The sequence below is a fragment of the Grammomys surdaster genome, unplaced genomic scaffold (assembly GCF_004785775.1).
Source record: "Grammomys surdaster isolate TR1022 unplaced genomic scaffold, NIH_TR_1.0 125956, whole genome shotgun sequence".
In the NCBI taxonomy this organism is placed as follows: Eukaryota; Metazoa; Chordata; class Mammalia; order Rodentia; family Muridae; genus Grammomys; species Grammomys surdaster.
Genome location: NW_021620775.1, coordinates 1,828,503 through 1,855,959, shown reverse-complemented (window position 1 = coordinate 1,855,959; position 27,457 = coordinate 1,828,503). Strand labels below are relative to the sequence as shown.

Genomic DNA, 27,457 nt, shown 5'->3' with positions numbered 1-27,457 from the left:
CCACCCCTTCTAGCTCTCTGCCCTATCAGGGATATGCTGGATATGTGTCTGGAAATTAATTCAAGTCCTAGCCATATTTTATTCCTAGTATTTTTCATTTTAAAAACTTTGTGTATGGGTGTTTTGCCTGCATGAATGTCTGTCTACCACGTGTGTGTGGTACCTATCAAAGTCAGAAGTTGTTGGATCCCCTAACACTAAGTTATCAATGGTTGTGAGCTGCCACGTGGGTGCTAGGAACCACACCTGGGTCCTCCGGAAGGCAACCAGTGCTCCTAACTGCTGAGCCATCTCCAGACCCTCCCTAGAAGGTCAACATTAAATATATGAATGGCAGCTTATCTATTTAAGCCAATAAAAAATATCAATTAGTGCAAATTAATTTTAATAACGTTCCAAAACCTCAACGTTAACGTGCATTTGTATGTTATACACGTATGTACACGTATGTACCATCCACGTATGTACCACCGTTCTGCAGGAGGCAGTTTGGGCACCTGACTCCTCCAGCCACAGCAGGTGCTTCCGAAGGCTGTCTCGATCCAGTACTTCCGGGTGCGACTGCTCCACGAGGGCAGCGTTCCATCCACAGCGCAGTTGTCTGGAAAGCAGCGCAGGCAGCAGCCTGAGTTCTTGTTCACCTGCACAGTGCAGCTGCCATCTCTGTTCACCAAGTTCACACATCCAGGTGTCTGTAGAGCCTACGGCTTTTCTCCTTTTTGTTTCTGTACAGCGGCCTGAGTTCTTGTTCACCTGCACAGTGCAGCTGCCATCTCTGTTCACCAAGTTCACACATCCAGGTGTCTGTAGAGCCTACGGCTTTTCTCCTTCTTGTTTCTGTTACCGTGTTTTTTCCAGGGCTTCCCAGATACATTCTCAGTGCTCACAGCAGCTGCAGCAACCGCAGTCACCAGGCCACTCCCAGGCTTGTAACCCATGACAGCCTGGACCCCTTTGGTCAATGCTCTGACATTCTCCTGGAGAGAGGACACATGAGACATGAACAAGCTATCTCCTTTAGGGCATGTGCACTGTGCCACTTGTGCATGGCTTCTGAGGAACAGGAACAAACCACTCAAGCACACGGCCTCTGGCTTCTGTCTGACTCCTAGGCTCATGGTAGTCTTCATGGTACTCTCTTGGCTCATGTCTTTCCCAGCCCTTCTTGTCGACAGTTTAGTAGTTTCCAATGTCTAAAACCACTAAGATCCTCAGAATATAAACTATTTCCTACAAAGTTCTAAATTTTTCTTTCTTTTCCTTGCGTGTGTGTGTGTGTGTGTGTGTGTGCGTGCGCACGTGCACATCTTACTTTGAGTGAATATGAACTCACGATTCTCTGCCCTGGACGATGGCACTGCAGGTGTACCCGAATAGAGCTTCAATCTCCATGGGCGGCAGAGTCAAGCTGTTTTAGCTTACCTGACACTCAGGCAATATTACCTTTATGAATGAAAATTATAAAGTAATATTCCATGACTATCATACAGTAAAACGTTACTCTTAGGGGTGAAGGTTTAGATACAGACATTAAATATAATGCAATGTTCAGCTTCTCATGCAATGCCTTCAGAAATCTCTGTAGGCACTAAAACAACTCAAACTGAATGTCCTGAATGACAGCTGTGGATTCTGGGAACCAAACCCAGATATATATGCTCTTAGTCACCAATCTATCTCTCCAGCCCCTATGTAGGAACATTGAAAATATTTATTAAACACAACCAGATGTCTTCAATCTTTTGCACATAAATCTAACATTAGAAAATGCTACCAGCTATGATGAAGTGATTCAAGTTACTAATATCGTATTACTTACTATTTTATGTGCATGTGTATATATATGTGCATGCATACACACATGCATTATTTGAGAACATGTATATGTAATATATATGTGGATGTAAGAGCAGAACACCAAGTACTGGGACCACGTGTGTGCACCACTGCACCTTGCGTAGAGTCTTCAGCATGTGAGTGCGCACAACTATAATCCTGGGATGTGGAAGTGGGAGGATCAGGAGTTCAAGACCATCCTCAGTTACAAACAGAGATGGGAGATCTGTGTGGTCAAACCGGGCAGTGGTGGCACACACCTTTAATGCCAGCACTTGAGAGGCAGAGGCAGGAGTATCTCTGAGTTCAAGGCTAGTCTGGTCTACAGAGTAAGTTACAGGACAGCCAGGGCTATACAGAGAAACCCTGTTTCAGCACTGAACAAACAAACCCCTCCCCCCAAAAAAAACCAGAATAAACAAAAAAAGATCAGTATGGTGACTTTGTTTCAGCCCCCTCAAAAAAACAAGGACAAACCAAACCAAATCAAAAAACAAAAACACCACTCACAACTCAAAGTAACAGACATTTCTGTCTGGGAACACACAGGCACCATGAGCCTGTGAAAAGCCAGTGTTCATCATGATACACCCGGGAAATAAAGAGCTGAGCCAGGGGCTGCTTCATCCAGTTGATACAGCACCAGCAAATGGGAAGTGGCAGTGATAGGGACCCATGCACCACAGCTGTGAGCATGCTATCAGCCCTTCCTGGACAGCCTGGCTGCATCTCACAAACTAAAAGCACAACTTTACAAATGACCAAAGCACTCCAGCTCCACAGAAGTTTACTCCTGAGATGTAAAAACACATGATACACAAATATATACCTGCCAACAAAATTAGCCACATGTCTGACTATCAAAGGAAAAATGAACTATGGCACGTCTTCACCGTGACTTATTTGCAATAAGAAGCAATGCTGTACAGACACACGCTCCGTAGGTGGACCCTGGAACAGTTAAACCAAGGCACGACTTCACTCAAGTGAAGAACCCAGAGCAAGCAACCCTGCATACAGAGAAAAAGCAGGGGAACTGGAGAGGTGACTCAGTGGTTAAGACCACAGGCTCTTCTACCATGAGGCCCTGGGTTCAATTCTTAGCACCCACTTGACAGCTCACAAGTGTCTGCAACTACATAAAATAAAAATAAATCATTAAAAAAAAAAAGTGTACATTATAGAGAAAAAGCAGGTTGGTGGTTGGCAGAGGACGGGGAGAGGAAAGGTGGTATGGGGTTTCTTTTTGGAGTGATAAAATCCTAAAACTGGTTGTGGTAATGGCTGCACAACCCTGGTTATACTATAAACTACTCTACACTTCAAAACTGTGTTTGGAGCCAGATGTGGTAACACATGTCTATACAGGGCAAGCTAGAGTCAGCTTGAGGCACAAAGCAAGACTCAGAAGTCAAAGAGCGGCTGGGGAGATGGCTCAGTGGGGCACCTGTTGCAGAGGACCTAGGGTTCAATCTCAGCACCCACACGGTGGTTCACAACCATCAGTAACTGCAGCTGCAGGAGACCTGACACGCTCATCTGACTTCACACACACACACACATAATACAGGCAAGATAATCATACACAGACAGATAAGAGTGTGTTGTGGGAATTTATAAAGTTTGTTTTATAGGTATGTGTGTACATGTGTTGGTGCCCATGAAGGCCAGAAGAGGGAATTAGATCCCCTAGACCTGGAGTCACAGGTCACAGGTAAGACTGTGAGCCCTATGACAGGGGTGCTGGGAATCAAACTCAAGTCCTCTGGAAGAGCAGTAAGGGCTTTTAACCATGGAGCCACCTCCCCAGTCTACTAGACGTTTAAAGTGGTAACTATTTTGAATTCTTAAATGTACTGGATAAGAAGTTAAATGCAGACTCTTAAAATCTTACCTGATGGAAAAAAGTTTTGTCGACTATATTTTCAATCTGTTTGGGTTTTTGGTTTTTGCCAGGCTGAAGTCTCAGTTCTTCACCTTTCATTTTGCTCTCTGAGAGTTGTTGGTGCTGGTGCTGGAATGCCACGGGGTCTTGTCCAGGAGGAGGGTGGCAATACAGTAGTTTACCCTGCAGAGAGCAGGAGTAACAGTTACCCATGTCACCTCAGGAGGGCAAAGGTCCTCAAGGCAGTGTGTCAACCAGGTCCAGGCTGAAGCAGAGTCCTACCTCTTCCACACTAGTCTGCCAGGGCCCAGAGCTTACACTAATCCACCTTTTCTGTGGCCTTCCTTTTCATGTGGACTTCATTTCTACTAAGTATTCCTCAGTATTCTTTTATGTCAGGACACACTAAACCCGGGAATACTACGGAAAAGAGTCTGAAATCAAGAGTGTTTCTGAGGACTGGGGCTGGGGCTCAGTGGTAGAGAACCTGTCAGCTTGTGTAAGGACCACAGGTCAATCCCTAGCACCACTAAAAACAAGACACTCCACCTTAGTCTCAGTCCATCTCAATGGAAAAACATATTTTTTTTTGGTCAACATTACTGAGAACACAGTGCAGAGAAAAGCAAATTTGCTCATTCATCAGGACCAGGTTCACTCACTCTGACATAGTCCTTTAGGATGTAACGTGCAGACCGAGGTTGGTCAGGCTGCCCATGTGCTGTCATGAATCCCCGCATGCCTGTGAGAGAAAACAGTGTGTGAACGAACGCTCAGTTAGGGGTCAGTACAACAGGGATCACTAAGGTGATATGAATTTGGTTCTTTCCCACAGCTCTTCAAAAAATAATTTCCTTTCTCCATAAAATCTATTGTATTATCAACAACATTTGCTAATGCAGAGTAGACTGTAAAGCTTTACTAATTCTTTGCTTGCTTGTTTTTTGAAACCAGATTTCTCTGTGTAGCCCTGGCTATCCTGGAACTCGTTCTGTAGATCTGCCTGTCTCTGCCTCCCGGGTGGTTAAAGGTGTGCACTACTATACCCCAAAGCCTTGTCTAATGTCTAAACACTGCCCAGAATACTCCAGACACTTCCAGTTTCTTGATATTAGTTATTTGTTCTATCCCTCGATCTTAGGTATTTACTCAGAGGCCTCCTGCAGAATTATTTTCCACAAAACAAAAGGCAACACAGTAAACATCCTAATTTAATAACTTCGTTTGTTTTCAGCTTCCCAAAGAAACAAGAAGATTGCTCCAATTCTCAGTCAGGACCAATGGGAGAGCATAGCTGTTTTGGCAGAAATGCTGGGTTCAAAACTCAGCTCCTGTAGATACTAGCTATGCTGGCTTTTTCAATTTAGAAGAAAATATATAAAATCCCAATTTCCATGACACACAAAAAATAAATTTAGATCTAGTGAGAACCCTAACTGTTGGTCTGGAGATGCTCAGTGGGTAAGAGCATGCACTGCTTTTGCAGAGGACCCAAGCTCAGGTCTCAGCGCCATGTCTAGTGTCTCACAGCTGTCTGTAATTCCAGCTCCAGAAAATCCATCCCCTCCTGTCCTCTGGGAGTAGTGCTTTCATGAGTACAAACCCCACAGAGACATGTGCATACACACATACACACACACAAAACTAAAAATAAAATATTAAATAAAACAAACCAAACTCAAATGTTAAAGTAAATATTATATAACTGCACTCTGAAAACAAGAAAGCCCCCCACATGTAAAAGATCAAACCCAGGTTAGTCCCAAAGGGAAAACACTGCTGTATAACTGGCAACTTTTATAGTGCTCAAGAAACCAAACATAAGCACAGGGTAAGGGCGGGGATTGGGGCAGTAGGGAGGATTACACAGAAACCAGCCACAGAACAATAACAAAAGCTTTATCAATTAAGACAGAAACAGCGCATAGGAGAAACAAACCAAACCATCACCACTAAAAACAAGAGAATAGATATAAAAGGTTGTCAAACTGGGGGCAGGGGGCGGGGGTAGGGGATAATGATGTTCCCACTTCACCAGCATTTACAGAAATACAAAGCAGGGCTGGGGAAATGATTAAGAGCATCAGCAGTTAATAACTGTGATAACAGCAAGTACTTCCAGAAGACCAGACTTCAGTTCCCAGCACCCAGTGGCAGCCCCACACTGTCTGGAACTCCTGTCCAGAGCATCCACAGCTTCCTCAGGCACCAGACACACACAATGCACAGACACACATGTAGGCCAAATAGTCATGTAGAAAAAAAAATACAAAGTAGCTGAGTTTTATGGGAATCTCCCAGCACTTGGGTGGTTGGGGTGAAGGCGGGCAAAGGCGGGCAGGCAATGTCTGTGAACTCTAGGCTGGTCAGGGTTATACAGTTAAGATCACCTTGAATCCCAAGTGGGCACTGGGGAAGCGGCTCAGCAGTAAAGAGCCCGTGCTGCTCTGCAGAGCGCTCAGGCACCCAGCACATTCCCAGCACCCACAGCTACCTCCAGCTCTGCAGATCTAGTGCCTCTCTCGTGGGCAGGAGCACTCGTGCACATAACCATGCATATATTCACAACTTAAAACGATCCACGGTACAGGGAATGCAAAGAATATTAGAGCAGCCTGGCAGTGCCTTTCCAAGTCATGGTCAGAGGCTTTATTCCACAGAGCTTTGTGTGGCCAGCAGTCTGTGCAGCTGTCCACATGTGGCCGTCTGTCCTTACAGATGGGAAATGCTGACTTGATAGGAAGTAGCAGATGAAAATCAGCACTTATGCCACTAAAACCAAACAGCTGGGAGTGGATCTCATGCTTGTCCTGGGTTTGATGCTGAGTGACCCTCTCCGAATTTCTATGACCCATTTTGCCTGGGATTTACAAGAGACAACTCACATCCATAAGCCGTCAACAGTTCTTCTGAGGTCGGAGGTCGGTAAGGGTCTTCATCTTCTCTAGGCTTTATAATGTTAATACCATAGGTCGCTTCCAAAACTCGCCGTGGGATATTCTGGCAAACGTAAATTTGTTAAGGAAGCCTCTTGACATGACTCCTACGCTGCCACGGCATCTAAGACGGCATCACTTCACTGCTGACACTCTCTCTCTAGCAGAGTCAGTTACCTGCTCATTTCAACAGGCTCGCACCCCAACCATCACCTTAAATGCATTCTCTAAAATAACAGGGCAGGCTGGGTCTGCGGTGGCGAGTGCCTTTAATCCCAGCACTCAGGAGGCAAAAGCAGGAAGATCTCTGCGAGTTTGAGGCCAACCTGGTCTACAGATCAAGTTCCAGGACAGCCAGGACTACACACAGAAAAACTGTCTTGACCTTCGCATAGCTCCCCGAACCCCTAGCTCCTCCCAGTACCCCCTCCCCAACCAAAAAACATGCCAAACATGGTAACTTATACCTGTAATTTCAGCACTAGGAAGGCTGAGGAGGAGTCTGAGTTTAAGGCTAGTTTAGGTAACACAGTACATTCTGGGCTAGCCTGAGCAACATAGTAAAGCCCAGCCTCTAAACATACATAAAACAATCATAATATTTTCTCTGGGACTAGAAAGATGGTTCAGCAGTTAAGAACACTTGCTTTTCTTGCAGGACCAGGGTTCGATTCCTAGCACCTACAAAGCAGTTCACAACTGTCTGTGACTCCAGGTCAGGGGATCCAATGCTCTCTTCTGACCTTCAAGGACAACAGGCATGCAAGTGGTGTACAGATACACATGCAGGGAAAAAACACATTAAAAAAATCAATAAATCTAAAAATAAAATTTATCCAAAAAGACTTTAACAACATTACTGTAAGGAACAGTATTATAAACAAACTCTTTTTTTTTTTTGTTTTTGTTTTTCGAGACAGGGTTTTTCCATATAGCCCTGGCTGTCCTGGAACTCACTCTGTAGACCAGGCTGGCCTCGAACTCAGAAATCCGCCTGCCTCTGCCTCCCAAGTGCTGGTATTAAAGGCGTGCATCACCACTGCCCAACCCATAAACAAACTCTTAACTTTGAGAGATAATCCTAACGGAGATACAAAGAATTATGCCTCTGTTCCTAATGCATACAACTATTTGAAGGCAGTGTCCTGAAAATCCCCCAAGCCCTCACATCCACTAACAAGTGGAGCTGAAGCAGCAAGGATATTAGTGATATAGGCGGAACGTGGTCTCTCATCTGGTCGATAGGAAGGATCCCACTGCAGATCATCTCGGCTTTGGTGGACACAAAAGACGGCATCACCAGGCCCGGGCAGTCACACAGGCAGAGGCCCGGCTCCACGTACAGGGTCTGAAAGTCACAGGGCAGCTTATTACGGCATGTGGCAAGCAGAAGGAAGAGGAGGAGTGCTGGGACAAAGAACGGGGACATACCTGGAAATGCTTGGTGTGGCCTGGCGTGGCAGACACCGATACTTTCTTGTTGCCCATGATGGTGTTGATGGTTGAGCTCTTACCAACATTAGGGTAGCCCACCTAGAAGAGAACCACAAGTCACCAGAGTGGCAGAGACGCTAGGTAAGCGCCGGGTTGCTCTGAAAGATTATTAACAGATGCTCTGTATGTATGTCTTTTATTTCTTGGCTTCATACACTTAGCCTCATGTCTGACATGTGGTGCAGCTATGTGAATCTGATTTCTGCAGACATGGCTGCTAGCCCTATAGAGAACCTCACCCTTAAGTCCAGCACCTCCCCATGAGGTATTTCTCTGTTCCCACTGCATCGTCAACAAGGGGGTGAAGCCAAGCAGCAAACAACCCTAACTTCCCAGCATCTATACACGGCAGCGATGATTTCTGCAGAATACTTAAGCTACTCTCTAGATGCCCAGAGTTAAGAATGCAGGAAGTCAGGGAGGCTGCTTTATTTCTATAAATCAAAAACACAGGCAGAGAAACCAGGCTGTCCGATACACAGGAAAAGTACTTTTTGGAACAAAGAATATAGCCTTAAATCTCAAACCTTCCATGTTCAGGTTAGTGGATTAAGAATTATACCACACGCCTGTCTAACCCTGTAGGCAGAGCTTTAGCCAGTACACTACAGTGAAATGCTATTTCACTTCAGCATTCTTATAAAATTACTGTCACTATGGGTAAGGGTGTTGTGTGATCATGTATGTGTGTGCAGCACTGCAGGCAGCGTTCATGGAGGCTGGAAGAGGGTGTCTGTGAGACCCCTGTGAGCTGCCATGTGAGTGCTAGGAGGCAGATGGAGGTCCTATGTGAAGTAGCCACGGCATCTTCTTAGCCCCTTCACTGAACATGGCCTTCTATTGCTTTAGGTGGTGGATGGGATGCAGGAGAGAAACCTAAACACAATTAGGATCCTACACCTAACTTCAACTCAAGAGCTGAGAGACTCAACCTGCTACAACCCTTCTCTCCACCCTGGTTTGCTTACCTAGAACGATCTTTCTTATATATGCTGTCCCCGACACCTACCATGTCCTTAGCTAAGGGTTGGCCATGATGAGCCATGCTATATCCTTTACAATTAGGCCATATAGTTGGGATGGGAGCTACCCTTTCCCATTTTTGTTATGTTTATGCAATAAAAAAAAAAGTATCTGTCATAGTTTGTCTGGCCAAGACTGGGATTCTATTCTCCCTGATGGCATCTGAAACAGCATTAAGCTGGCAAGGATCCCAGTATATCTACAGAACACAGCATTGAAGTCTGGCAACATCAAAACCTGTCTCAGTCTCATCGCTCAGTAACAGATGTGAGAAAGGTCTGAACTGGAAGAAGACTACAGAATGCACATAAACCTGCGTGGTGACAATATAACCCTGAGATGTTTCCTTTGAGCTGGACCCTGCCCCTCTACTGCCTCATCCCATGATGCCAGGGGGCAATGAGGAGGGTGAGTGTGTCCCCTATGATGGAGAAGCCTGACTATGTGGGTCCACTGGAGCTATGGAAGGACAGGGGCGGCGGCCTCTCATGCGCTAGCTTCACAGTGTCCTTCATCTTACCAGCCCAACAGTTAGCTGTCCATCTTTCACCTTCTTCCCAGTGTGGAGTTTCTTAAAGAGCTCCAGTAATTCCTGCTTCGACACCAGGTGACTATCATTGTTCATTTGTTGATTTTCTGTTCTTTTTCTGTTCTGATCCTCAGAATCCTCAGGACTGTGTTCCTTCCAGTCCTGATCACAGCCCTCCTCCTCCTCCTGCTCCTCCTGCTCCTCTTCCTCCTCAGGGATGCTGTCTTCTTCTGAACATGTTTGCCAATCTTCCTCCTCATCCTCCTGACAGTCCTCATACTCACTGTCATCGTTGTCACTTTCGAACTCCTCACTAAGGGAGAACAAATTTCTGTGTGGAATTTCATTCTCATCCAAACTAGAGTTTTCAGACTCAGTTCTGTTGGCTTCTTCAGCAACACTGTCTACTTCGTCCTGATGAAGTAAAAGAAACCACAAAATTTCAGACTTGTGTAACTGCACTTTTCACACAGCAGGCTAGTAATGGAAGGAGAACAGGAAATACTATGCTGGAGACAAGCATATGGGCAGGGCGAGCACCAAGGTGGATCATTGCAGACTGCCACCAGGGAGAGCAGACATTCACTTTTGTTGCTCTGTTTATGCAGAGCTAAGACTGAGCCCAGGGGCTTTTGCATACAAAGCAGTACACCACCCCCAACCTTGCTTTGATTTTATAATTGCTTTAAGTAAGTCAAAAAGTACCAAAGTCTTTCTGGCCTTAAGTCAAAAAGAGCACAGACCCTGTGTGTGAAATTCAGACACTGCAAAATTTCATTCTAGATTGGCGATGATGATGATGATGATGATGATAGACAGAAGCTCACTATGTAGACCAGGTTGGCCTTGAACTCAGAGATTTGCCTGTTTTTGCCTTGCAAGTGCTGGGATTAAAGGCAAGCACCAAAACACTTAGTTGGCCAAGACCAGCACTTATTTGAGCTTATAAATAATGTGTTCCATTAGATTCCATCAATTTTAGTGGTCATCCCAACAGAAATGGATAAGCACCAAGATGAGAGCCCCAAAACAGATATCTGAAGGCAAAAGACGAAAAAGGTACAGGTAGGAACCAAGACGACAAAGAATAAATCCACAGATCAAAGATTAGGAGCTACCTTAGCTTCACTGAAGGGACGAAGTTTCTGAACTTAGAGATTAAAAAGGAATGAGCTGCCTGGTCTTGGTTCCCTTGTCACTGCTGGAGACAAACCTTGTGCAAACACTGTACCATTGTTAGACCCTCAGCACTAGTCAGTCAGTGACAGATAACGTGACCATCTGACAGGGAAATGGGAGAAAGAATTGCTCTCCGTTGGAATTTAGAGCTCAGTAAACAATGAGCTCACCCAGGAGAGAGTGTTGTATTCACAGATCCTATTTGTTTTGAGACAGGTTCTTTCTTTGTAGCTGTGTCTGTCAGGGAACCCACTATGTAGATCAGGCTGGCCTGGAACTCAGAGATCCCCCTGCTTCTGCTCAATTAAAGGTGTTCTTCACCATGCCCAGCCTGCATACCTATATTAACACCCATCAAAAAGCCAAAAGATAAGGATAAAAGAAGGAGGGGGGCCGGGCAGTGGTGGCGCATGCCTTTAATCCCAGCACTTGGGAGGCAGAGGCAGGCGGATTTCTGAGTTCGAGGCCAGCCTGGTCTACAGAGTGAGTTCCAGGACAGCCAGGGCTACACAGAGAAACCCTGTCTCGGGAAAAAAAAAAAAAAAAAAAAAAAAAAAAAGAAGGAGGGGGAATGTTACTTTTAAGTGTCTTTTAAATATCAAAGATGGCAGGACTAGTTTTTTAATAGAGTTCAAGTTTTAGAAAAATTTGGGTTAAAGGTAAAAGAAATAGCATAATATGTCTTAATTCAAGTTTAGTTTGTTTTAAAAACAAATTCAGACCCAGACAAATTACTACATCTTTCAGTTGTGACCTGTGTACTGTAAAGTTTCTCTTAAAAGCAAATAAAAAAACAGTTACGGAACTTCTTAGACAACTTCCTGAAGATTAAAAAAGTTAAGGCCCCAGAAGTGACACTAGGCACGTTAGAGTATATGAAACCACAAAGTATCTGTGTGATCTGATTAAAGATTCTAAATATTTTTATAGGCTATCCTGTAATCACTGCACTTGGGGGGAGGGGAATCCCCAAACAAAAGTAATCCTTACAAATCACCGACATAAACAGAAAGCATATTTATCAGAAATCAAAGCAACCCCGACGAAACCCACCTTGAGAAAGGGCCCCGCCCCAGTTACCTTAGAGTCACCATTTAGGTGAACAGTTTCTGCCAAAGCCGACCAGAAGATGACCTTCACACCTTCTTTTTCAAAGTGCTCGGCCCAGGCAAGCCGCTGCTCTGCAGTCAACAAGTCCGCCTTGTTTATCAGAATCACGTTCTCCTTGGCAGCGTCTATCTCTTTCACGTAACATTCCTATAAAGACAGGCAATCCAGTCTCCTCAGACAACAGCTGGGCTCATCACCACAGATGCCCAATTAAAGCTGTTACCACACCCTGGCCCCAAAGTACTTTTTTTGTTGTTGTTTTTGTCTTGTTTTGAGATAGGGTTTCTCTGTGTAGTCCGGGCTGTCCTAGAACTTACTCTGTAGACCAAGCTAGCCTTGAACTCAGAAATCCACCTGCCTCTGCCTCCCAAGTGCTGGGATTAAAGGCATGCACCACCACCACCCGGCCTGAAATCACTTTCTTAAAGTATTTATTATTGTGTGTGTACATGAGCCCATGCATGCCATATCATATATACAGAGGTCAAAGAAGGCCTCTGAGGAGTCAGTTCTCTTGGTCAGCCTTTATCAAGAGGTCAAACCCTGGTCACCAGGCTTGTGCAGGAAGTTCCTTTAACTTGCTGAGTCATCCTCAAGGAGGCCTTTAAATCACTTTCTAACTCAAAGATTTGAACTTTTGATGCATTCTACTAATTGATCCTTTCTGTGAGCTCTGAAAAGAACTTCTACCATTAATATTTTTTGTTATTCACGAGTTCAGAGAAACCACTAAGGTCTGCAAATGGAAATATGTATATCACACATATGCACCGTGTTCCATGAGTGCAACTGGTTGACGTCATTTCCGGTAATCCTTACACCTTAGTACTATCCTATATCTTATGAGCTTCATTTGTAAACTAGAAAGAAACGTGTAACAAATAAGGTGTGAAGAGAGGACTCTGGAGTGGAGTCTACAGTGACTGGAATATCCTAAGTAAAAGCAAATGCCATCTGACTTGTCTCCTGAAAACAAGAAACCAGCAAATGGCTAGCAATAAAGTGCCTTCTAACCCAGTAGCTAGAACGTGGCATTCAAATGTCTATGCTCTCTACAGATGGGAACAACAGCAGGAGCAAACCTGTCTGAAGAGTGACAGTGTGTAAGCTCCTGGAAGAACAGGGAGTCTGAGTAACAAGCTAGAGAAGACGGAAGCTTGCTCAGTCACTGCTGAGGAAGGCTGCCAAGGACCCAAGGCAAACTTCACTTACCAGATCCTCACATCTGAACAGGAGTGGGTTTCGGGCATCTACTATCTGGACCACAATATCACTGGGGAAAAAAGGGAGACAATCCAGTTACTGTAAAGTAAGGGGGGCATTGTTGACACAGTAGTTAGCACAGAAGCTCACAACGATCTAAAGTTCAGAGAGTAAGTGTCTGGGGAGTGCTCAGTCAGCCACAAACAGTGGGCATCCCACTTCCCTTCCTCAGTGTCCAGAGACCCTTGAGAAAGCGGGGGCAGAAACACTGTAAAAGCCAGAAGCTGAGGAGCAGAGTGAAGCAGTGTCTTCTTGACACTGCACTCAACGAACTCAGCAGCTACAGCTGCCTGCACAAGACCTGAACAGGATCAAGCCATCAGCATTCCAGCCTAGAGTGAGAAGAGGGCTCATGAACTCATTCTTCCCCTAGCTAGGGGCTACTGACATCTGAGGGCTTCCAGAGAGTCAGTTTTCTTTATGGTATGGTCCCTGTCCATCCACCCTGTTCCAGTGGAGTTCCCCACACCCATGGACACACAGGAAATGCAAATTGGACCCAGTGGGTTATCAAGAAAAGTTTGTGTGTATGCAATTCTCAAATTAGAAAAATATATTGGAAAAGGAACAGGTGCCATATATTAACAGTAATAAGAAATACTTTCTATGCATTAAGCAGTTGACATACTAATTCCTTAAGGCAAAATTATTTGCAGTTTTTATAATGTATATTACAGTTCTATAATCTGCCTGCAACTAATAAGTGATGAGGCCAGAAAGGGCACCCAGCAGTCTGGGGCAGGGGCCATCTCTCCCACATTCCACTGCTCTACTACAGCTTAGTGGACGCAGAAGTCATCTTTCTGTTAAACCTTCACTATGGCTTTTATTACCTTCTGGTCAGAGAAGAGTACCCATCTACCCCAAAGTGAAGTTAACCAAGCACTCAGTCCCTGGTCTGAATTCATATTACGGTCTCCACACTAACCAGGTTAGCAGCTCCATTACAAAAGCATTTAAACCCAAGACTGTCAGAGAGGAGAGCTTATAACTAGCCAATAATCACCTACAAGTTCTGAGAATGTGTTTGAACAATAAAAATAGAAGCAAGTGTCAGCTTATGGTGCCACAGTGAAGCATGAATGTCAAGTCAGATGTCTGTCACATGAAAGACGGACAGTAAGCTAGCTTTCTGCAGCAGACAACGAGACCCTCCAATACAGCAAAACGTAGATGAGGCACACAGGCCGGCACGGTACTGAACACTGTGGCACTTTCCTCCTTCCAACACCCCCTTCCTTCCCTTAGCCTTGTGGCTAGAAAGATGAGTACCACGTGGCTACCACTGCAGCACCGAGATTCACGCAAAGGCAACATGCCTACAGCGATCTCTCCAAACCCTAACCCTTGGTTGGACAGTTGTGTTCTTTGAGATGAGGTCTTTCTATACGGGCACTGAGCTCACTCTGCTCCTGAGTGCTCCCGAGTGGTTAAGGACATGCCGGGCTCACATCTGCTCATTTTTAACAGACTTTTAAACTTTTCTAAGTCAGTCTCAGTATTCCCTTTTTCAGGGTAATACTCACTGTCAAGCCAAACTAAGCTAAATGACTACAAAATCTAAGAGCCTAAACCACACCAAGACAGACAAACACCAGCTCTATCTACCAACACAGGGAAGAAATAAGCAATTTCAAACCAGCAGGAAGAAGACACTGCAGGCCAGCCTGCTGGAAGTGGGTATACAAGAGCAGTGGGCATGCCTTACTCCACAGAATGTTGCTCACCCCCCGCCTCAGCACTTTCCTGCAGTTCCTTCCTGTTATATAGCAAATCTTTTTTGATAACTGCTGTTGAAATTAAAGAGACAGATGGCTTAGTCAGCCTGTTACCAAACAGGGACATCTGCCACAGGAAAGACATCAATAAAATATGTCCTATTAAAACTGTGGCAGTAGTCACTTGACTAATATTTCTGGCTAACTCAGGTCTATTTCTATGTGATACAAACCATATGATTAAAACATACTGTTATACTAGGGAATGGGTTAGCAAGATGAGTCAGCCAGTAAAGGCACTGCCGTCAAGTCTGATACCTGAGCTAGACCCTGAGACCCATGTGGTGAAGAACAGAACCAAATATCACAAGTTATTTTCTGATTTTCACAAGTATACATGATGATACAGACATGATGGTAGCCATATTGTCCCCATCATGTGTATACTCATAAATAAGTATAATAAGACACTTTAAAAAGAATATAATAACAGCACAGGAAGTAATAACTGTTCTCCAACTGTCCTACAATCTTTAACATGTACAGATGCTAACTTAGGACCATACAAAGTAAATACTGTGCCACTCCATCAGCCATGGAGGACTGCACATATGGTTACTTCTGTCTCCTCTTACAATCTACAAGAACAGAAGTACATAAAATTCTTATTATAGAGCAAGGACAGGACCACAAATGCCCAGTCAGTGAAGTAAGACTGCTTATGCCCCACGCAGTTGCGGGCAGAACTGTAATGTGTCTGAACAGTAGCACTGCTGTTCCAACTCAGTTCAACGGCAATCCTCTACCCTGGCAGCAGAGGGCTGGGGTTTACTATGGCTAAGAAGAAGAAGAAGAAGAAGCTGACCAGGTCTCCAACCGAGACTCGGGCCTGGGACAAGATGGGGTATTATATATAAGGGGAGGAAATTAAACATAAAGCAACCTGTGAGGGTGCCTGGCTCCTTTCTGTCACACCATTCTGAAAATTCTTGGTTTTGGATTCTTTTAATTTGTTGCAGATGTTTCAAGGCATGTTCTAAGAGCATTCTAATGTCATGGCTGCCTGTCGCTCCGGCTCCCCTTTCCTCTAATCTTGTTAATGAGTCTTCTCTCTCACTTTGTCCAGCACAGACTTTGTGCGTCTTTATCATTTTCAAAGACTCAAGTTTGTTTTGCTGATTTTTTTCTGTTTCCCTTTTATTAATTGTGGCCCTGATCTTCTTAATTCTTTCTTTCCATCTACTGATTTTAGGTTTGTTTTTCTCTTTCCACACTGTGAGGTGTATCTTTAAGCTATTTAATCTTAGCACTTGGGAGGCAGAGGCAGGTGGATTTCTGAGTTCGAGGCCAGCCTGGTCTACAGAGTGAGTTCCAGGACAGCCAGGGCTACACAGAGAAACCCTGTCTCAAAACACCCCCCCGCCCCCCGAAAAAAAGCAGCTATTTGAGATTTTTTTCTTTTTTTTCTTTTGAGGCAGGACTTGGAAGGTGCTACGTAACCAGGATGAACCTGAATCCTTTTGGAAAAAAAGTAAGGCTATACATGTTGGCATAGGTCTTTAATCCCAGTACTTTGGAGACTGAAGCAGGCAGATCTCTGTGACTTCAAGTCCAGGATGGTCTAGGGTTGAGTTCCAGGCCATGTAGTGATACAGAGATAGAGATATAGAGAGATAGAGATAGAGATAGAGATAGAGATAGAGATAGAGATAGAGATAGAGATAGAGATAGAGATAGAGACTGACTCTCTCCAAACAAGAAAGTAAAAATTAAGACTTTTAAGTTATGCATTTTGTGTGTGTTTATGTGAGTATATGCATGCCACAGCATATATATGAAGGTAATAGATACCTTTTCCTTTTTGACTGCCAAGATTATAGGCAGGTATTACTATGCTGTGGTGGTCAAAATAAGAACGGCCCCATAGACTCACATATTTGAATGCTTGATCATCAGGGAGTGGAACTACTTGAGAGAGGTTAGGAGGTACAGCCTCATGAAATAAGTGTCAAAGCCCAAGCCAGCCCCAATGTCTCTCTCTGCTACCTGAGGGTTCAGATGTAGTGTTCTCAGCTACTTCTCTAGCACCAGGCCTGCCTGTGTGCCACCACGCTTCCCACCATGAGGAGAATAGACTAAATCTCTGAAACTCTAAGGCAGCCCCAATTAAATGCTTTCTTTTATAAGAGTTTCCATGGTCAGGATGTCTCCTCATAGCAACAGAATGTGGCTAAGACACATGGCCAGTTCAATGTGGTGCTGTGGTTCAAACCCAAGACCCTGTGCATGACAAGCAAGCACTCTTACCAACTGAGCTACAGCCTTAGACTCCTGCTCAGGATTTATTTGCTTGCTTGCTCTCTCTCGCGCGCTCTCTCTCTCTCTTGCGCGCGCGCCCTCCCTCCCTCCCTCCCTCCCTTTCTTTTTTGAGACAGGGTCTCACTTTGTAGCTCTGGTTGACCTGGAACTCTCATATAGGCCAGGCTGGCTGTGAACTTGAAGATCCACCTGTCTCGGTCTCCCAAATGCTGGGATTAAGGGTATGGGCCACCACCACCCAGATTCTTCTTCTTTTTAACTTTAAGAAACAGACAATGAGGGGCTGGTGAAATGGCTCAGTGAGTAAAGGCTTAGTAAATGGTTCAGCTTGCCATCAAACCTGAGCACACAAGTTCAATTCTCTAGGAGTCATATGATGGAAGGAGAGAACCAACTCTCTAAAATTCACCTCTGACCACATGTGCATGTGGCATACATGTACAATAAAAAAATAAATGTAAAAAAAAAAAACAAACAAAAAGCCCCGACAGGTGCTAATAAGGAAAGACAAAGATATTAACATCTTGGAGTATTCCAAACAAACACAGCTGATCCCTGTCCAGTCTCCCTATAGAGAGGTTCACCACTAGGTAAACTATATCCAAACAGGCCTGTCAATCAGCTTTGTCATATTTCATTCTTAAATATGAATGGATAACAAGTATCCATCATTTAGGGAAGTTTCATATGTAAACAGCGGATGAACAGAAAATGGGACAGAGGAAAGACAGTTTGAAACCAAACAAGAAAACAAGAACTGCAGGAAGGCATGTGGGTGGTGGTGTCATCTAGGTGTAGTGCTGCAGACCCCGTGTCCACAGGACATAAGCAGCACACACCCTCAAATGCTACCGAAGCTCTGAAGGGGCAGCAGCAAATTCTTCCAGAGACCTCCTATATCCTAACAGGTGGGAGATGGCTTTAAAAAGCTGAGGTGTCACTAATCCCTTCTCATGGTTTGAGACTATTCACAAAGTTCTGCCACCATCACTAACTTTTGAATGTTCTCTCTCTCTCTTTCTCTCTCTCTTTCTCTCTCTTTTTTAGTATAGAATAGAGTTTATTCAGGGCATGGGGAGGGGAGTTGAGAGGGTAGTAGAGACAGAGAAAGGGAGAGAGAGAGAGACAGACAAAGACAGAGAAGGGGAGGGAGAATAGAGAAGTCGAGGCTGGCCATGAGCACGTGGGGGGGGAGGGGGGATGGGGAGAGAGGGAGAAGGGGAGAGAGGACAGAGCCAGAGCAGGAAAGCAAGAGCAAGAGGAATGCTTTCAACATCATAAAAAGAAATGCATTTTCTTTTACAGGTTAAATTCAAGTCCCAAGTAAACAAATCTGTTTGACTGTTCTTCCTAGGTACATTTTATGGATTTCAAATAAACACAACCCTAATGTCTCTTACTTAAAACCAACATTCTGTGGATAAAGTTTATTTGCTAAATCCTTGAAAGCTATTCAGAAATCCTGAGGAAAACGTGGCCTTCTAACCATGCAGAAGAGAAACAGAGAACAATCGTTCAGAAAGTCTCTTTGGTGGCATATGGCAAAGAATCAAAGTCTTCCTTCCACTCCAAACTTAGCTAGGACTACACAGAGAAACCGTGTCTCCAAAAATAAACAAACAACCTGGGTTATCCTGATTTCACCAGTCCTCCCTCTCTGCTACAGCGCCCATGGCCTTGCTCTCCACAATCACACTGCCCTGGCCCTTGACTAGGCACTGTGTGCTCCGAGCTCAAGGACCCTGTCTCACTCCTCCATGTGTCCTTGGAGCTGAGCAGCCTCCCCTGTAGCACACACCTCTGAAGCTGGGCTTCTCTGTGCCTGTTTTCCATGTTACCAGGACAAACTCAATGTATGCTTGTTGTTATAACTACAGGTGCTCCAGAATTTACCTTATATAAACATTTATTCTTTTTTTTTTTTAGAGATTTATTTTTTATGGAATTCCCAAAGTCATAAAGACTCATGGGAAGTAATTTTTGTTAGTTTAATATAACTGTACTTAAACATTAAATCTCTTATGATTTAAAAATAATTTTGAGTAACTGCATAAAAAATTGCTCAATAGTGTACTTGTAATAAAAAACTAGATAATACTATTCTAAGACAACATAAATTTATTGAGTCACTGAAATAATGAATTATACTTTATCATTAAGTGTTACCCAACTCATGATTACTAACTCTGTCTAGTCCTCAACATGGAATTACTTAACAAAGTTCACTGTTCACCTGGGACTATCACTGTACATTGAGAAGCTACCATAGCACCTTTCAGGAAAGTATTCCTAATGGAATAAATTCTCAGAACTAAGTTGTTAAAGTTCTCATATATGTATACTCCATTGAGGAATATTTTCAAGTACTTTGTAGAACGTTAACACTTAATTTCTATGAACCATGTGTAAAAAAAAAAATTATTCTTTATGTGTGCAAGTGTTTTGGTAAATGTATGTCTGTGTACAACATATCTATCTGCCATATCTGCCATGCCCTGGAGTCTGGGAGAGGGTACAGGCTCTACTGGAACTGGGAACTAAACCCAGGTCTTCTGTAAGAGCAACAACTACACTTAACTGCTTAGACAGTTTTCTGGGCCCACCAGTCATTATTCTTACATACTTGTCAAATGTACCCACCTAACACACACACACACACACACACACACACACACACACACACACACACACTCCCATCCTCTGGTACTGAAGAATGGACTTAAGATCTCAAACATGCTGGGTAAGTGTTCTACAACTGAACTACCTACCTAGACCTAAAACAAAAAACAACAAACAAACAAAAAAACAAAAACAAAAAACAACAACAACAACAAAAAACAAACAAAAAAACCCCACTGCAACTTAAATGAAGTATAGTATTACACATTCAGGTCTCTTTTTCTCCCCCATCAGATAGGGTTTCTCCTCTGTGTAGCCCTGGCTGTTCTGTAGACCAGTGCTTTCAGGTTTAAAGATGTGTGTGTGTGTGTGTGTGTGTGTGTGTGTGTGTGTGTGATTATGTGCATGAGTCTAGGTGAGTATATACAGGAGGCCATGGAGGGCAGCCCCCGGACAGAAGTTACAAGTGGTCATGAGCCAACTACTGTTGAGTGCTAGGAACCAAACTTGGATCCTTTGAGAGACAGCAAGAGCTCTTACCTGCTGTGTCATCTCTCGTCTTATATTTTTCATTTTTTAAAAACACTAATCCTGTTGTCTGAAAAATTCATCCATGCATATAAAATATTCTGATTACACCCCCGCCCCAGCTCCACCCCAGCCCTACGGACACCCTCCCCCATCCACACCTTACAGTCAATCCCTTTGCCAGAGTCAGACTTTTGGTTTAGTTTTGTGATCTGTTTGCAGTCAGGGCTACTTTCTGTCTTGCATAATTCTCAATAGCTGACTATGTAATTTAATCTCCCTCCTGTTGGCTCCAGAGGCCCAAACATACATTAGGTTCAGTAACAACACTACAATGTCTTCATCAAACAAGGAAAACATTCCTCACCTTCTCTCAATGACCCTCCAGAGCTGGCGCCAGAAGTCCAAATTTCGTTCAAAAGGAGTCAATATCAACTTCTGTTCCTCTTCTAGCCTGGTTTTAGAATGAGAAGGTTACAGCTCTGTCTGATCATAATAGTTTTAAAGAATTATAAATATATTTATTACATTAAAAAAGACATATTTACAAATATTATAAATTATTATTGTTTATGGTACTGGGGATTATACCTAAGGTTTTATAAAAGCCAGGCAAGAGTTCTACCCCTCAACAAATCCCAGCCCTCTTTTTAGTTTTTTGTAGTCTAGGAAGACCTTGAGAACTGGCAACCTTCCTGTCTCGGCCTTCTGAGTAGTACTGATGACAGGCCTGCACTATCAGGTCAGGCTCTGCCCAACTGTTTTAATACATCTCTTGCTGAGTCAACTCAAGAAAAGAAAAACTTAGTCATATTATAGTCCACCATATTCAAATTTTATCTTTAAGTCCTTGGAGTTTCTCTCCCACAACTCTTACTGGGCAAATGCTTAGAAAAGCACCTCTGGGTCACAGAAGAACTGAAATAGAAAAGACCAGGGCCAGAAAGATGGCTCACTAGTTAAGAAAGCAACTGGCTACGCTTGCAGAGTAGCCACATGGCAGCTTTCAACCATGTGTAAAACCTCCAGTTCCAGGGGATTGGATGCCCTCATCTGGTCACTTGCAGGCACATACACACACTCAGGCAAACACATACACACATGTAAAACAAATAAGAAAAGACTAGCAACGGAGCAGACTAAACACTAAGCACTTCTGTGCACAGCTGCACCCCGAAGTGCTATCTACATACACACCAAAATGCACTGGCACACACTACCGCCCCTCCACACTTAAACCTGCACTTTGTCATTTCTCATCTCTCCTCCGTCACTTGGTCCTAAGAACTAAACTCAGATCATCAAGCCTGGCAGCAGAGCTTCAACCTGCTGAGCTTTCTTGCCAGTCCCTGCATTTCTCTTTTAAAGGAATCAAAACTTCAGGAGGCCAACGGCAGTGCAAGCTAAAATGCCTGAGCCCGGGCTGCCAGGAAAATCCTTAGGTCCAATACTCACCGGACAAGCTGGCGTCTCCATTTTAGGAAGTTATCCTTCTCTGCTTGTTTCAGTTCTTCTGAGCTAGTTTTTCTGTCCCAATTTGGTCTGAAACAATCACAGAGAAGAAGAAATTTTATACATAAACTACCAAAATACGAGAGGATCTGAATGTAAATGGCAGCTGGAAAGAAGGAAACAGGAAAATGACGCACTAAGAATATACTCAGTGGCTGTGTCTTCTTAATTCTTTTTAAAATGATTATTTTATGTGGATGACTGCTTTTGCTGGCACGTATGTCTGTGCATCATGTGCATGCCTAGTGCCTGGGGAGGCAGGAGAGGGCATGGGATGTCCCAGAACAGGACCCATGCCCTGAACAGGAATTACAGATAGCTGTGAGATGCCACATGGGTACTAGGAAATGAATCTGGTCCTTTGGAAGAGCAGCCAGTGAGTGTCCTTAACCACTCTTAATCCAGCCTCATTCTGTCTTCTAATGATCTAAACTCTTGTTTAACTTACCTCCTTGGTATACACAAGAACTGTCTGTTTTCTTCGTGGAGTTTCTTAACTCTCTGGCTCTCCTCAAAAGACAGCAGTCCAGTTCTGGCCTCAGGGAGCACAAACTTGATATTAAGTTTCTCTGTTCACAGGGAAGAAAAGTACTATTAGTCAAAATGCAACTGAGAGAGCGAGGGTGGACTTTAGCTGCTACAGTGCCTGCCCCGCAAGCATGAGGCCCTGAGTTCTATGCCTAGCAGCTATAACTGGGCTTAGTGGTACACACCTGTCAGCCCAGCATTTGGGAATGGAGACAGGAGAGTCAGGAGTTCAGGACCTGTAGTGACAATTCTGGAATTTTGGTTTCTTTTTAAAAGAGGCAGAAATATTATATGTTTTCGTTTTGATCCAGGTGTGGGGATTTGGGCTCTCCCCCCCAGCTGACTATGATCTGTCTCATGCTCTAGCAGAGGTTTGATTTTGCCAGATGCAGACAGTTTCTATGATTGTGTGAAGTTTGGGATTCTGGGAATTTTTCAAAGGGCCCCGATAAGTGGGATTGGTGGCTGTTGGTCATTCAAGGGGATTGGTTGTGGTTTGTTAGTAATTGTGCTCATAGAAAAAACAAGAAGAAAGAAATTAGATTCAGATCTCTCTCCCCTCTCTCCTCCTTTCTCTCTTATTTAGTGATGGGGGATGAAGTGTGGGAAAGATAAAGGGTGGGAAAAAGAGCAACCACCAAAGTAGCAAAGACCAGCTACAAGCAAAGAAGAAACGAGAAGAAATTAGCTGAAGAATCTCTCTCTCCCCTTTCTCTATCCTTCTTTCTTTCCTACCTAGTGATAGGGGGTGAAACCTCAGGGTGAGAGATTTCAAGGGTGGGAAAACAAGGAACCCACAAAGTAGCTAAGATTGGCTAATGTGCCCTCACTAGTATATACAATTGAGACGGTGGAGCCTGTAGAAGCAGAGAATGAATGTATTAGAGGAAGAAACAGGACGAATGCTGTGGAAGAGTGCAAGGTTTCAATGAGGCTTGAGAAGGAGTTCTAGACAGCTAATGATCAACATGGTGACCTCACCAAGGAATGCCCTACTGTCCACTTGGAATTTACCAAGACAGTGGACTGTGAATAATCTTACCACACACAAGAGAACCATGTGCAGTGATGGCTCTATCAGTCAGCCTGAAAGTCACCTCCAGTACACTATGAGTGTATATTAAGATATATTGTGTACTATAACTTCATAAAGCTAAGAGGTGGGTAGCACGACTATCCCCCGCAAAACCACAAAACCCCCAAAACCACAAAACCGCCCAGGCAAAACAAACCCTGCCCCCAAACAAAACTTACCAGAATATGAAATCTGAAACTATGTCATTACTTGCCCAAAAACCTATAAAGAACCCTCCATCCCCAACCCCTTAAAAGACAAGGCCTCACTATATAGACCAGGCTAGTCTCAAACTCCCAGATATTCACTCACCTCTGCCTTCTGCACCGAGGTGAAAGGCATGGGCCACCACATCTAGCCTTCCCTTTTCTCCTCCTGGGAATACAGCCCTTGCCTACCAGCTCAGGGTCTGTGTTCATTACAGCCAGCCCCTTGCACCAGCACAACTGCTCATTACAGCCAGCCCCCTGCATCAGCACAACCAAACTTGTAACAATTTTCTGAACAAAGTATGCTGCCGCTTCACATCACGTCTGGACGCCTCTGCCTACCTGTGCGTCTTTTTGTTTGGAGATAAGGTTTTGCTATGTAGTCCAAGCTGGGAATTTATTATTTGTAGCCCAGGCTGGCTTCAAACTTATGGCAAGTGCTGCACAAGTGCTAGAATCATAGGTGTGCACCACGATGACAGCTGTCTCCTGTCCAGTTACCTACTCATCACCCAATCTTGTCAGACAGAAACTACTATGACCCTGCTTAGGGTCCCTTGGTTCTTTTAAAACATATAAAAGAACATTTAAAAAATGAATAAAATGTATCTTTTAACATTCTATGAGTAGCCAGCGCAATGGATGAGAGTAACAGGTTCTAAATAAAGGCATTTGGAACAAAGGAATGATTGACTTCCTAAGCAGCATGACATGTATAAAAGGAAGAGAAATAACATAATAGCATCTGTCAGTTATTCTGAGTGCTTAGAACACACACATGACAGTGACCAAACACAAAGTGCCAGACAGCAGTAAGGATGTTTTGAACTCAATGATGAGGTATAATCCAAAGTGGGTTTTGTTCTGTGTTTGAGCCAGGGTCTCACTATGTAACCTTGGCTGGACTGGAATCGATGTAGACCAGGCTGGCCTGGAATTCATAGAGGATCCATCTGCTTCTGCTTCCAGAGTGCTGGGATTAAAGACATACTACCACGCCTGACATCTGAAGTGTTTTTTAGAGCTCAATTTAAAAACTAGTGTGAATTTTTACCTTACACCCATGAAACTTTTCCATACTGCTTTTTGGATTCATATGAAGTGAGCAAGACGGCAGTGTGACCAGTGTCACAGGCACTAGGCAATAACAACTTACCAGCCACAAACTCTGTCCCCGCAAGTTCTGCAGTTGCAAGAAAGTCCTCAAGGGAGCTCTGTTCCGTCACTGACTGAAGATTCAGACGACCCCAGTCATAGCCATCATTGAGTTCACTCGTATGTAGCTATGAATAAAACACAGAGCAAAGAGTGAAGCTGATCTCTTCTGCTCTTGGCATTCACACAGCTCTACCTTTGCTTGTACTGGTCTATGTTCTCAAGGTGGTTTTGACTCTTCTAGAATGTACACTAGCAATACCTAACCCTAGCTAAGATGGAGGCATAGCTCAGCAGAATACTTGCCTGTTGCTGTCACAATGGCGTCAATATCCAGCAATGCAAAAACCCAAGATCAAATATTTAAATGAACACTTTCTTACCTCAGCAAGGGCACTTCCACTCTATCATGGAATTCAAGGTCTTCTGAAGTGAATTTTATTGTGCCCTCATTTCACTATCAAGGAAATTCAGGTTTAAATAGGTAAAATTATTTGCCTATAGTTGCAAACTAAGTACTAAGGTAGAGCTGGAACCCATACTGTCTCAACTCTGCCAGCCAGTCAAGGAAAAAAAAAAAATCATAAGGACCTATGAGAAGGAACATTTTAAAGCCAAGCGTGGTGGTGCATGCTGTCAGCACAGGAGCAGGAGGCACAGAGGCCACAAGTCTAAAGGCCATCGTGAACTATGTAGAGATCTCCTCTCCGCTTCCCTTAGTCTCCTCTGCCCCAAACCCCAAGGGCTGGAAGACTGTCTTGCCTGGGGTGACCATTTAAAAAATGAGCTACCTGCAAATGCTGTTGATTTTCTCATAGAACCCAGAGTTGTATATACACTATCCTACAGCATATGCTTACTGTGGATACAAACACAGTTTTTAAAAATGAAATTAAGGCTTAAAAGCTTAGAATTAACAACATTCAGGATACAAGTTCGAATGTCTTTAGATTAAAATTCAACCTCTCCACTATTTCCCAAAGGCTAGCAGTACATTGATAAGTCACCACAAACCCAGTACAGATGATTAGCAATCAAATGTCCAGACTTGAACACTGAGAAGCATATGTGTATTCCTCACATTATCTGTTTGGAAATGGGAAGGTGTGTAGGACATGCACCAGGTACAAACAACTTCAGCACAAGATTTTAATGAGGTCTCAGAATGTCCTCAAATACTCTGCTGGGATTAATTCCTGTACTTCATTTACTTCTACTATGATCTTCCCAAATCTTCTAGAGGCAATGTCAATTCCTTAAGATAAACGTCAAGGAAGCCGGGCAGTGGTGGCGCACGCCTTTAATCCCAGCACTTGGGACGCAGAGGCAGGCAGATTTTTGAGTTCGAGGCCAGCCTGGTCTACAGCATGAGTTCCAGGACAGCCAGAGCTACACAGAGAAACCCTGTCTCGAAAAACCAAAAACCAAACCAAACCAAACAAAAGATAAACTCCAAGGGGCAAAACAAGGGAGGGCAGATATCGGATTTATTTGTTCTTCTGATGGAATCAACCACTTCTAAAGGATCGATTCTCTGGGTAACTAAAATCGGAAAGTTTAAAGATCCAAGCGTGGTGGCCACGGCTTGTAAACCTAGTACTCTCTAGGCACAGGAAGGAGGAAGACAGTCCTGGGCCAACCTTGGCTGCATACCGATACTGTTTCAAAATTTTACGATAACAAGTTACTTTCTTTATAGAAATTTCCAAGAGCGCCCGTGGCTTCTAGAGCAAAACCCAAACACAGAGGAACATTCCAACATGAAAGGCTCTTCACGTTTTCATTCCCACTTTATTACACACTAGTCCTGTTTTAAAGCCTCTCAGCGCCCTGATGGGGTCCGCTTCAAAATCCTGTTCAGGCGTGACTTCTGGGTCCAACTTTTGTAGCATGGAGGCCCTCAGAACGAGATGGAAAGAATATGGAGAGCAGGGATTTTCTTACCCAGGAGTCGGTATGACGGTGGCTGCGGCTTCGCTGAGTCTGCTGCCGGATAAGTACCCGGCCCAGTGACCCACCACCCGGCGCTCTTCTCCGGCCCATGACAGCGCACCAGCAGCACGAACCACTTCTGAACGCGTGAAGCTTCCGATTTCCCTGGTATTTATCCAGGAAGTGACGTAAGAGCGAGTCTAAGTGGTCCAGTCCCGAAGTGTAGCAGCGGGGTATTGAATGACTTGTTTCAGAATGATTTTTGGTAGATCCCGAGTTTGACAATATTATAGAGAAGAAATGGAAATTCTTTTCAGGGATTCCTTATGGCTACTCCTACGACTGTTTCCATTTTGACACACTGACCGACTTAAGAGATGGTACACTCCAGATTTGTACGTCACTATTTAAAGTCCGGCGGTAAACCAGGACAAGCGGAAATTACGGCCGCTCAGATTCACAGGACTAACGCCACCTTCCCCGCAGTTTTCGTCAGGAGGAGGAGGGGCCTCGGGTGAAGGGTGCTTCTGTGACTCTAGGTGGCAGAAGGTTCCTGATGTTGTTAGTTTTTCCGCCCAGCAATTAGATCGGTTTTTGTTTTCCTATT

At 44.1% G+C, this 27,457-nt stretch overlaps 1 protein-coding gene across 4 annotated transcripts; it reads right to left on the bottom strand.

Annotated features, from left to right (window-relative positions):
• Positions 1–368: 368 nt before the first annotated feature.
• Positions 369–26,984, bottom strand: Lsg1 (large 60S subunit nuclear export GTPase 1). Of its 4 annotated transcripts, none has more exons than XR_003709502.1 (15): positions 26,863–26,984; positions 24,920–25,046; positions 22,400–22,520; positions 21,895–21,981; positions 20,807–20,893; positions 13,205–13,265; positions 11,963–12,139; positions 9,695–10,117; positions 8,089–8,190; positions 7,862–8,005; positions 6,607–6,730; positions 4,384–4,463; positions 3,731–3,904; positions 738–977; positions 369–625 (listed from the first exon to the last, which is right to left on the bottom strand). XR_003709502.1 is itself a non-coding variant. In XM_028753763.1 (15 exons), exons 1-14 carry the CDS (start codon positions 26,959–26,961, stop codon positions 789–791), a joined length of 1,995 nt encoding a protein of 664 aa, XP_028609596.1. In that variant the 5' UTR covers positions 26,962–26,984; the 3' UTR covers positions 369–671; positions 784–788. The 4 variants fall into 4 exon arrangements, 3 of the variants coding, with proteins under 3 accessions (XP_028609596.1, XP_028609595.1, XP_028609594.1); XM_028753763.1 differs by having other exon boundaries at positions 369–671; positions 784–977; XM_028753762.1 differs by having other exon boundaries at positions 369–701; positions 814–977.
• Between the last annotated feature and the right edge of the window lie 473 nt (positions 26,985–27,457).